Source organism: Alternaria metachromatica (assembly GCF_023757995.1).
Source record: "Alternaria metachromatica strain BMP 0045 chromosome Unknown scaffold_4, whole genome shotgun sequence".
NCBI classification, from domain to species: Eukaryota; Fungi; Ascomycota; class Dothideomycetes; order Pleosporales; family Pleosporaceae; genus Alternaria; species Alternaria metachromatica.
This window is the reverse complement of record NW_026055495.1, coordinates 708,787-719,777: the sequence shown is the minus strand read 5'-3', so window position 1 is coordinate 719,777 and position 10,991 is coordinate 708,787. Positions and strand designations below refer to the sequence as shown.

At 55.1% G+C, this 10,991-nt stretch overlaps 2 protein-coding genes across 2 annotated transcripts; one reads left to right on the top strand and one right to left on the bottom strand.

Annotated features, from left to right (window-relative positions):
• Positions 1-218: 218 nt before the first annotated feature.
• Positions 219-5,136, bottom strand: J4E83_002601 (uncharacterized protein; the record flags this gene model as incomplete). The annotated part of the gene is made up of 4 exons (XM_049329545.1): positions 219-535; positions 586-4,405; positions 4,465-4,903; positions 5,060-5,136. The coding sequence occupies 4 exons, from the start codon at positions 5,134-5,136 to the stop codon at positions 219-221; spliced, it is 4,653 nt and encodes a 1,550-aa protein (XP_049191224.1).
• Positions 5,137-9,131: 3,995 nt separating this feature from the next.
• On the top strand, positions 9,132-10,658 carry J4E83_002600 (uncharacterized protein; the record flags this gene model as incomplete). Its single annotated transcript, XM_049329544.1, has 5 exons — positions 9,132-9,289; positions 9,344-9,664; positions 9,726-9,860; positions 9,915-9,992; positions 10,040-10,658. 5 exons carry the CDS (start codon positions 9,132-9,134, stop codon positions 10,656-10,658), a joined length of 1,311 nt encoding a protein of 436 aa, XP_049191223.1.
• Positions 10,659-10,991: the final 333 nt, after the last annotated feature.

The following is a 10,991-nucleotide window of genomic DNA, read 5'->3' as shown; positions in this document are numbered from 1 at the left end:
ACCGATTGGGATGCTCATCTAAGGTACAAAGCCTTCTGTAGTGACACTGTCAACTATCCTCATCTTCGTCCGTCACTGAATAGTGTTTCCGCCATCATGCGTCGAGCTATAGGTAGCATCGTGTGATACAGTACAGTTCGAAGAAATACATTAGGCAGTACAAGTCCAAATCACTCAACGCATCATTTATCAAGCCCCCTTAGAGGATCGAAACTGTTCTACCGCTTGGTCTTCTTCTTAGCGGCGACGACCTTGAAGTTGCTGGAGTCGAGAGGTTGCTGCGCCTGTTGTTGCTGGATAGTGCTGGCACCGCCCTTCTTGGCGACCTCAGACCAGCCACTACCTGCGGCCTTGTTCTCTGCAGGAGAAGCAGTGTTGCGTTCGTCGATGATGCCCTTGTCGGCGAGCTTGCGGCGGCGGAGGAACTCTTCAGCGAAGTGGCGCGAGTCGAGCGTGTTGGAGGCAGAGTGCACGGATTCAGTGATCAGCTCGGCGTCGGCTGGAAAACTGAGGAGAGAGGAGACAAAGTCTTCGGCTATTGAGAGTTAGTGTGTTGTACGAAGGATTGGTATAACGGAGACTTACCATTGATACCCTTGTTAAGGTCATGACGGAGCTCGTTGACAGCCCACTTTCGGAACTCCTCTTCAGCGTTAAGCTTTCCAGATTGTCCTCCCATCGTGGCACTACGTGTAACGGCGGGCTTCTTGGCAAGCGAGGGTACAATGGTTGAGCTAGCAGAGCGAACGGCGGCAGGCACAGGAGTGGTAGTGCCTCCTGGTGTCTTCACCTTACCACTTGCACCAACAGTGGTCCATGCAGTGCTGCCAGCAGGCATAGCAGCAGCCAGCACAGGGGTGCTCTTGCTTGCCAAATCAGCATATCGCTTACCACCCGATGGAGCTGGAGCGGCGGCACCGAAGGCGTTCGCAGCTGCAACAGCCTGTGCAGTAGCTCGTTGCTTTCGAGCTTCCTCTTCCTTCTGGATCTGCTGTAGAGTCTTCTTGGAACTAGCTGTGGGCTGTGCAGCGACCTTGGTGGCAGCAGGCTTTGTCCAAACAGATGCATTGGTCGCACTGGGCGTTACAGGTGACGCACCGCTCGCCCAGGTCGAGCTTGAAGGCAGGCCAGGTTGGACTGCGGGTGACTGGTTCTGAGCTTGCATCTCCTTCTCAAATGCCTCGCGGCGAGCTGCTGCTGCGGCAGCCTCGCGCTCTGCAGCCTTCTTGGCTTCCATCTCTTGGATCTCCCTCAATGAGGGTCCACGAGATGCGTCAACAGGTTCCTTCGCCCAAGGCGCAATGGATACACTGGGAGTATCGGCAGCGGGAGTTGCCGCACCAGAACGGGACTCGGTGTTGAGGTTTTCAGCAACGATGGGCTTCCTCTGAGCAGCTGGGGCGGGAAGTGGAGACTGCGATGGCGGAGGCGGGAACGGGAAGATGGCGGGCTCGACCTTGTTCCATGCGGCTGCCGGTTGAGGGGAATGCTTCGCGGAAGCAGCTTTCTGAACCTGTTCAGTAAGTGACAGGGTCTCTTGACCAGCAGCATGTCCCTCGTTGTGATGCTCGGCTTGATGGTCTTGTGCTTCGCGTTCCTCGGGAGAGGCAGGCTCGGATTGTTCCTGCGATTGCTGAGCAGACGAACCTGAGGGCTTTCCAATAACACCTTCTGGTGGAGGAGCTGCCTTGGACGATTGTTCCATGTCCGTTTGGACTCGCAAGTCGTTGAATTCCGCGAAACGATCGGCAAAGTTGCGGGCTTGTTGCATATCTTCAGGGCCACCGGGGCGAATAGCGGCGTCATGCTCAGCTTGCTCACGCTTGAGTCGAGCGCGGTCGCCAATCACAGAAGCCATGTATTGTGCGTGCGCATCAGAATCTTGCTGCTGTCCGAAGGCAAATGGAGGCTGGTTGTTGCGTCCGAGGTTGAGACGGTCCATCATGCCGGGCATGTCTTGCTCTCTCCTGTTGTTCATCATGTCCATACCGGGACCGATAGGACCCAGACCAGGGACAGGACCGGGTCCAGATCTGAAAGTGTTGTCCATAAGCCCTGGAACAGACGCTCCTGCCGTGGTGCCATGGGTAGGCGATGGCTGATATCCACCTGGAGATGTGATACTACCAAAGCTTGGTTGGCTGTGTAGACTCTGCGCGCTGGAGTGGTGGTTGAGTTGATTGGGCAAGACTCCTCCCATCTGAACCTGACGGGCAAGCGCTTGTTGCTGCTGAGCCAGGTGCTCTTTTTGGCGAGCCATGAGATACTGCTCCTCTTGCTTTCTGCGCTCGAGGGCATTCTGTTGTTCGGCAGTAAGGGTGGTCCCAAAGCTTGGGAAACTATTCGCGAAAGGAGGCTGGGCGCCTGGAGCGGTAGCAGTACTAGGGCCAGCACCTGCCCAAGAATTGCCTGGCTGAGACGTTGCAGGGCCATGCGGAATACCGATCTGAGGGACCAGGAAGGGCTCGCGGGAGTTACCGATTCGCCGAATAAGCTGGGCCAGGGGCTCATAATCGGGCTCTTCAGCCTTCTTCACTAGCAGCTCAGGCGAGAAGAAGCCGGCCTTGTACCAGTCGTGCATCTCCAGGCCGGAGAACGGTCCTTGAACGTTGCCAGAAGGGTCGCGATAGATCCACCTCATCCTGTCAGGCATAACCATCATCCGCTGCTGAGGCACAGGTGGTTGGCTAGAAGCTGGGCTTCCAACGCCTGGGGTCGATGGCTGTGCAGTCCTAGTCGGGTTAAGAGCGGCCATAGAGAGTGAAGTGGTAGCCATATTCGGAGGCTGTCCGGACGAGCTATGGTCGTCATGGTGGGCATTGGAGAAATCTTCAAACAAATTGCGGTTTGCGCGGAACGGGCTTTCAGTGTCACGCGCTGGTGCCTGTCCACCAAACGCATTTCTGCCAAAGGTACCTGTCATGCTATGTTGGCGGTCACCATGCGAGGAGTTGTCGTCAGCGTGCGTTCTGTTCGGGTCATTGGATCGCATCTGTTCTTGCATCGAGGGCGGGAACAGCGAGCCAAGTCTGCTGGAACGGCCTACTGTGGCATGACCGAACAGCGAGCTGCTTCCCAGACCAGCCAGAGAGGGCGACTGAGCCTCGCCAACGTTTCCGAAAGCGCTGTCAAAGCCACCCAAGCCACCGCGTTCGCGAGTCGGAGTGCCCATAGTGTGGTGCCCAGTAGGCCAGGCTGCAGACCCTCCGAGACCAGGCAGGCCACCAAGCCCAGGCAGAGTTGGGAATCCTCGAGCGGGACCAACGCTAGAGGTCTGGCTGCGATCACTAGCTGCAGTTTCGAATGGTGCGGATACTTTGCCCAGACCTCCGAGCCCACCAAATGCGTTGTGAATGCTCGAGTGAACAGACTGGTCGATATGGAAGCTACTCATACCCGGGAAGTGTGCATTCTGGTCGCCGGAATCGTCCGAGTCGTCATTGTGCTGATCTCGAGCGTGGTGTGGGCTCTGGTATGGATTTGTGTCCGTCGGGCTCATTGGCTCGTTGCCTCGGTGAGGCGATTGATCCGTGAAGTTATTCCTGTTGTACATGTCGCGAAGACCAGTGTCGGCAGTCGTCATCCCAAATGCGGATAATCCAGAATCGTCGCGGTGGTCGGGGCGGTGGGGCGTTGCGAAATTGCCGAAGCCTTGTGGCCGGGGCGGGCTAACGTCTTCGCCGCGCAACGCAGCACTGCCAGTTGGGTGGTCGTCTTCGGGGAACGGATCTGTGTCGTTACTCATTGGCCTGTTGGTGCGAGATTCCATCCACGAACCGCCTGCCTTTGAGGACTCTGCCTCGCTTAGCCTGCCCAAGTTGCTCATGGAAGCTTTCTCTTTCGGCCCGTTCCCGAAGTCCTCGATGCTCGGCTTGCCCATCAATCCCTTAAACCGACTCTCACCACGCAGACTTCCGTAGCCGGGCTTTTTCTCTGACTGCGGCGCTGCAAAGCTTCCAAAAGCGCCAAAGCCACCACCAGGAGTCGCAGACCAGGGCGAGGTACCACCACCTGGGCTGAATGGCGCGGTAGTTGTGCGCTTTGCAGAACCAAATGCACCAGCGCTGTCGGCCCCGCCTTTTTCTTTTTCACGCTCCTCACCGGGGCGACCTTCTACAGGCTCCTTGTAGTCTGTCCGACGGCGTACCAGAGCGGGCGGCGGTGTGACGGCGCTGCCTTCTTCGCGCGCGAATCGTGAGGTGGCGGGCGACGAGGGGAACGGATACGCGTCGCTGGTATCGCGGCGGCGGGTGCCTGGGCGCGCGCTCGTGGGCGAGGAGATTCCGTAGGGAGTGCCTGGGCCTTGCGACACAGACGTCTTCCGCAGCGAAAGGCCTTCCTTGGGAGTACCGTCTTTGTTCTGCGTGGGTGGTTTGAGCGGCGAGTTGACAGACGAATGGAAGATCTAAGCGAAGAAGCGCGCGTTAGTGCATGCCAGGAAGGTGCGATGGGGTGAGTGCCTACTTCTCTCTCATCGTCGGTCATGTCGGTCAGGCTGAGTGGCAATACACTGCCATCTCTGTCCCAGCACTGGTCGACCCCGCTCGGCGCCTCCCTCTCCCGACCGTGGTCGTCTTTGCGGCCCCAGGAAGCACTCGAAGCGCCATTCGTAGCATGAGGCTCCCATCCACCCATGTACAGACTAGACAGTCCGTCGTTGAGGTCGCTCGACGCTTGCTGTATCCGGAACAGCTGTGTCAATTGATCCCGCGAGTAGCGACCCTCGAACGAGCTGCCATTGCGGCCAGGCTGTGCGTGGGGCGGGACATATACGCCGGCGCTGGTTGACGAGTTCTGTGGCGCGGCAGGGTCTCGTGAGGATGAGTGGTTCGTTGAGCCGGAGAGGCTTGTCGCGTGTGAAGGTCGGCGGAATGTTTGCGTGGCACCGTTGGTACGTCGAGCCCTGGTATCCGGGATTAGTGAGGGGGCCATGGTGGTAACGAGGGATGCAATAAATAGGGAAAAATTAATCTGTGTCGTGCCTAGCGATTTGACGTAACAAATGTGCCGTATGTAGTGCGGAGTGGTGTTCACATGGGGTGCAGTAGGGCGGACTTACCAGTCAGCGCCGGAGTCGGGACGCGCTGGATTCGCACTGTTTCCTGCAGCTGCCGAAGCAAAAGAAGTAGGCGCCATTGTGTGGTGGTGTCGTAGCGGGTGCGGAAGCGGCTATGAGACGAAAGCGTGGTGTCGAGGCCAAAAGATTTAGTGTGGGGATTGTGGCAGGCGAGTGGTGGAGGCAGGTGCAGTCGAGATGATGTCAGGCTTGCAGCGGTTTGGTGCTAGGAGCGTCGGGAGTATTGGCACAGTTCGTCGTGGCGTAGTTCGGGTGGGAGATGTAGTCGTATTGCGGCGACAGAAGAAGAGCTTCAACCATCGGCCAACATTTGAGGTTGGCTGGAGCCGAGATGGGCGCACGTGACCTTGTCGTATTATGGGGACTGGGTTTTTCTTCTTCGTTCCCGCCACAACGCGTCCACGCGTCGCGCCTGCCGAATCTAATTGACTAATGACGTCTTATTCGGATATCGCATCCATGCCTACGTGTGATTACCCCTACTGTGCCTTCCAATGTTCTTCGTTCTCCAAATCTCCAAGTCAACCTGCTGCAAACACGGCAGGCACGCCTCGATCCACATACCCAAGACATGCCCTTGTGAGGAAGGGGAAGGTGCGATGTGTCATCTCGCTCCGTCGCATCGGCCTGGCACTCGCCGCGGCATTCTTCAAGGCCGGCTTCATCAACCCTGAGAACTACCCACAACGACTCCTTCCCCGACTGTTTGCTGTTCTTCTCGCTGCGGAGCGTCTCGCGTCATTGGCGCCCTCCATTCAGTAGACATAATCCCTCCAATTTTGGAACGAGATTCTCTGCGATCTCTTCTCGTGCTTATCTGACATGTCTGGACCTCCACATTGCAGCTTCCATTTGGCTTCCAACCGTATTGCTGGAGTCCGTTTGGTCGACTCCCATCACCAGGGGACCATGGTTTGCTCTCTTTCCGATAAGCGAGGTGTTTGCTCGGACTCTACTCGTACACCATAGTGACACCAAAACGCCAACCACTGCTGATCTTGTGTCATACAGGCCTGCTACGGCCGGAGAATCGCCTTGCCAGCGACAACTTTTGTGCTGGCCTCACCTGGGTTCCTAGTGACTGCATCGCGTTATGTGCCTCCAACCATCCGTAGATGACTAGTTTACGGACAGCTCGCGGCAGTCACAGGTACATTGACTCAGCTAGCGGCACATTTGCTTTACTACATAGTTAGCTATGCAGCTCGGCCAGGTTTCGGGACTTCTTTCGCCTTCTATGTAACACAAAAGGTCGTCAAACAACTCACCTCACATCCTTCGCCTTAGCCACCTGCCTTCCCAAAAGGCCACCGATATACACCCTAAACCCTCAAAGAGAACCGTACACACAGAGTAGCCCGAATCATTGCTAACAAAAGCTCGTCGAACCAACGCTCAAAGCTGCCTTCCGTGGTCGAAGGACCGGGTTTAGATGGCTGGATTAATGGGCTTTCCTGTTCGGGGTTTCCGTCCAAACCAATCCTACGATGAATCATATAGCAGCGACAGCGACACTTTTGGACGAGACCCACGCGATCAACGGAGGAGGTTTGCAGACTTCCAAAGACAAGCATATCTACACAGGTTCCAGGACCAGCAATCGTCCCCTATGAATATGGGAGGTTTCCAATCGCCTTTTTCGAATCGCGAGAGAGCCAGTCCCATGATGGGACACTATGCGCAGTTCGGCATTCCTTCGCCTCTTGGTATGGGTATGGGTGGAGGTCGCATGGGTGGTATGGGCTTTGGAACGGGCATGGGAGCGGGAATGGGGCTGGGAATGGGAGGAGGTATGGGCGGACGCATGGGGATTGGCAGAGGCGGAAGTATGGGATTCCCGGGTCGGCCGCCCTTCCTAGGCGGTTCACCGATGGGCTATCGGCAGCATTCGCCATTTGGACTAGGCCATTCACATCAAACACACCCAATGTTTACGAACCGCCATCGCCAGAACGCCCAGTCATCATGGCCTCAATCCCGTCGCAGTCCCTTCGTAAGAAGCTTCTACGATGACGACGAGGATGACGATGAGAGCGATTACGATACGTCTTCGACATACAATTATCCGAGGCGGCGAAGGGGAGGGGGCTTGGGACAATTTAGGCGTTCGCCCTACCAAAGTCGACATACACCCCGCTGGATGCATGGTCATAACAGGCGATATGAAGAATATGACGATGAGGACGACGAAGACGATGAAAGCGATTACGAAGATTACTACCCAGTGCGTCGCCGAAGGCCCAGATATTAGTTGCTCTTGCGAGGCTGTATCCACCGCTGTTCGAAGAAGATGGTCTCGCAGTATCTTCAAGAAACAGAGCGTCTGCTTTGGTCAATAGCGTTAAAGCGGATGAATTACACCACCGGGCGCTTAGCCAAGTAATGCAAATGTTCGAACTGGACTCCACTCTGCGACTTTATCGGTTCGTTTGAAAGGATCACTCCATTACTAATCCGCGTTGTCGCCAGATCTTCCCATCACCGAAGCCAGAGATCAGCGTTGTTTGCTCGTGTAAACGAACGGTCGTACAAGACGCCCTTGGTACCACTAGCATCATTGCACGCGCGTGTCACTGACCCGTGAAGAACGGAACGCAGTCTCCCGAACCTTTGCCAACCTCCCGAGCAGCAAACGCACCTATCAGCGTGGAAGACGGGTGGTGTTTGCGCAACGTACGATGAACGCCCGTTTGGAACTATCGATTGCGCGAAATGCCACTCACAGTGTGGATGGGATTTTCGTCCGAGACCAATGGCATGTCTGCATCCTTCGCGATTGTGCGACTGCTCATTCCAGGGCCACGGTAGCTACGATGAACGAACGGAAGAGGCGAACATCGTGACCCCATTCCCAGGCCATGCGCCCGAACTCGTGAAGATCTTGAGGAGACCACATCTCAGCCGCAGCAAAGAAGCATGGAAGCGGGCTCAGCGAGAAAGCTTCGCAATCGTGATGCATAAAGTGATGGGATTCCGTCGGTGTATCTCTTCGTCAGAAATACGCCATCTTTATCCTCACAATCTTACCAGATTTGTCTTGGTTGAGTCTCATAAACACTCGCGTCAGCTTCCAGAAAGAGGTTTATTCGCTATGTGTCTTCTCTTCCATTATTCTTACCGCTGCCATCCGTCCAAACCAGAGACACTCCTTCTGCCCTGTCATCACCCTCCATTGATAAGCAATGAGAATCGAATATCAGTGCCGGAAGAGCCAAAGGAAAGTAGGATATGCCCAAGGCTGTGGAAAAAGGAGATCTCGTCACCGCACTGTGTTGGGTGCCTGGCGAGGCTGAGCAGGCATGGCATTGCGTTACGGGAGAGGGAAAAAGAGTGCATATAACGATCCATCGCGGTGGAACAGGCTCACAGCTTGTACGCTTATGTGAGGCGGCAGCATTCAAGTCCTCTGCGCAGCATATCCGGTAAGAAGATGAGGCATCGCTTGAAGCCCGGTCTCCGAGCCTCAAGCAAGCAGTGCGACATTGCCAGGCTACTCAGGTATCATCATGCGACTACCGAGTGCCTTACCCCAGTTGCCTAAAAGCGACCAGGTTAACTCCAGAAAGTCCAGACCCAGGGTTTCTTATCGCACGCGCCAAGTTCCTGAATGCATGTCAGCCCGCATACACAAGCCTCTTTGCCCAGCCAGTCGAGTCCGAAATCGCGCAGAGCCCACATCAACCATCAAACCTCGGCGAGACAAGTCTTCGGGACAGCTCTTAGCTACTGCAGCCAAGCTACCATTCTCTTGGATCTCACCGCTTGGTTTGTGATTCACAACCACTGAGAGGGACGTTAACGTTACACGATGCTATCGGTCTCGGGGCATGAGGTCGGATACAGCAAGACGCATGAGGCGCGTACTGCAACAAAGGAACTTTTTAGAAAGCACGTCGGAGTCTGGAACGTCGTGGCTGCATCAATACAGCAGGAGGCTTCACTACTACTTCGCCGAAGTCATGGTCAGCACGAGATGTGGGGAGTACATGTATGAAGGACAGCTCGGGAAACATCTACATGCTCTGTGGGTCTCAAAGTTATCACACAATACAAGATGATAGAAAAGAAGACAGACGCTTCTTTCGTCGCTCCCATACCATCGGATACCTCATACGAAGATGTTGAACCCAACGGCTTCGATGCAGTCGCTACCAAGAAGCTTCTCCGCAAGCTGGATTGGCATCTCATACCATTCATGTCGCTCATCTACCTGTAAGCTTCTTCCCCGACAGACCGTTTCCGTACCATCAACTGATCGCTGTATAGCTTGTGCTTTCTAGACCGCACCAACATCGGCAACGCTCGTCTCGACCACCTCGAACAAGATCTCAAGCTACACGGCCTACAGTACAATGATTGTCTCGCCGTCCTATTCCCCTTCTACATCGCCGCCGAGATACCATCGAACATCATGATGAAACGGACCCGGCCGTCTATCTGGCTGACATTCATCATGTTTTTCTGGTCATTAGCGATGATACTGCAAGGCTTCGTGAAGAACTATTCGGGACTGATGGCTACACGAGTCTTTCTGGGAGTGTTTGAAGGAGGACTGTTTCCAGGTGTCAACTACTACATCTCGCAATGGTGAGTCTTCACTTCAGAAAGCTAGCAGACGAATCCTGAATGCAGTACTCACTTACTCAAGGTATGTGAGAGACGAATGCGGCTTCCGCATGGCTCTCTTCTTCTCCGCTGCAACGCTCGCCGGAGCCTTTGGCGGCGTCCTAGCCCGTGGCATCGCCGAGATGTCCGGTGTTGGTGGAAAAGCAGCGTGGGCATGGTAAATCGTCACTTGAAAAGACATTGGAAGAACTGTCTGCTGATATAGCTATAGGATATTCATCCTAGAAGGCCTCCTCAGCATCCTCGTCTCCACAATAGCATACTGGTGTATATACGACTACCCAGAAACGTCAGTCCCCTTATTCCTCACCCCCACCTCATCTAACACCAACGCAGCGCCCGCTTCCTCACCCCCAAAGAACGCACAGAAGTCCAACGCCGCCTCCACGCAGACCACGGCCACCTCTCCAACGACTTCGACATGAAATACGTCTACCAAGCCCTCACAGACTGGAAGATATACATCTTCATGCTCATCTGCATGGCGGGTTTCTGTCCCATCTACTCTTTCGCCCTCTTCCTCCCGACGATCATCAAGAACATGGGTTATACTGCCAACGACGCGCAACTCATGTCCGTCCCGCCATACGTCTGCGCGTGTTTCTTTACTATTGCTGCAAGCTGGTATGCTGATCGTGTGAAGAAACGGGGTGTCTTCCTGATGGGCTTCCAGGTCGTGGCTATTGCGGGCTTTGCTATGCTTGCTGCGACGGGGAGGCCCAGTGTGCAGTATGCGGGTACGGTGCTGGCGGCTATTGGGATTTATCCGCAGATTCCGTTGGGTATGGCGTGGAATAGCGGGAATATTGGGGGGAGCTTGAAGAGGGGGACGGGGATTGCGATGCAGGTCATGGGTGGGAATTGTGGGGGTATCATTGCGAGTTATGTCTATTTGTCGCGTGATGGCCCGAGGTTTGTTGTTGGGCATAGCATTTTGATTGGGTTTGTTAGGTGAGCCGTGCAGTTGGGTAATGTCGGTGATGCGGAGCTAACGTGTGATAGCATGGCGTTCTTCCTCACGTTCTTCATGTCGACGTGGTGTCGGATGGAGAACGCGAGACGTGATAAGATTGCGTTGGAAGCTGGGGCGCAGGACTTGACCGAGGAACAGAAGCTGCTGGAACGGGAGCTTGCTGATAACGTGCCGTGGTTTCGATATACTACCTAGAAGTGGGGTTAGTAGTACGACTAGACTGTATGTGCCCCTGGTGGCTCTCGGCTCGGATCAGACCTTGGGTGTCTTGTGCATACTAAACCCATGCGGGTCATAACTTCATTATGGCATTAA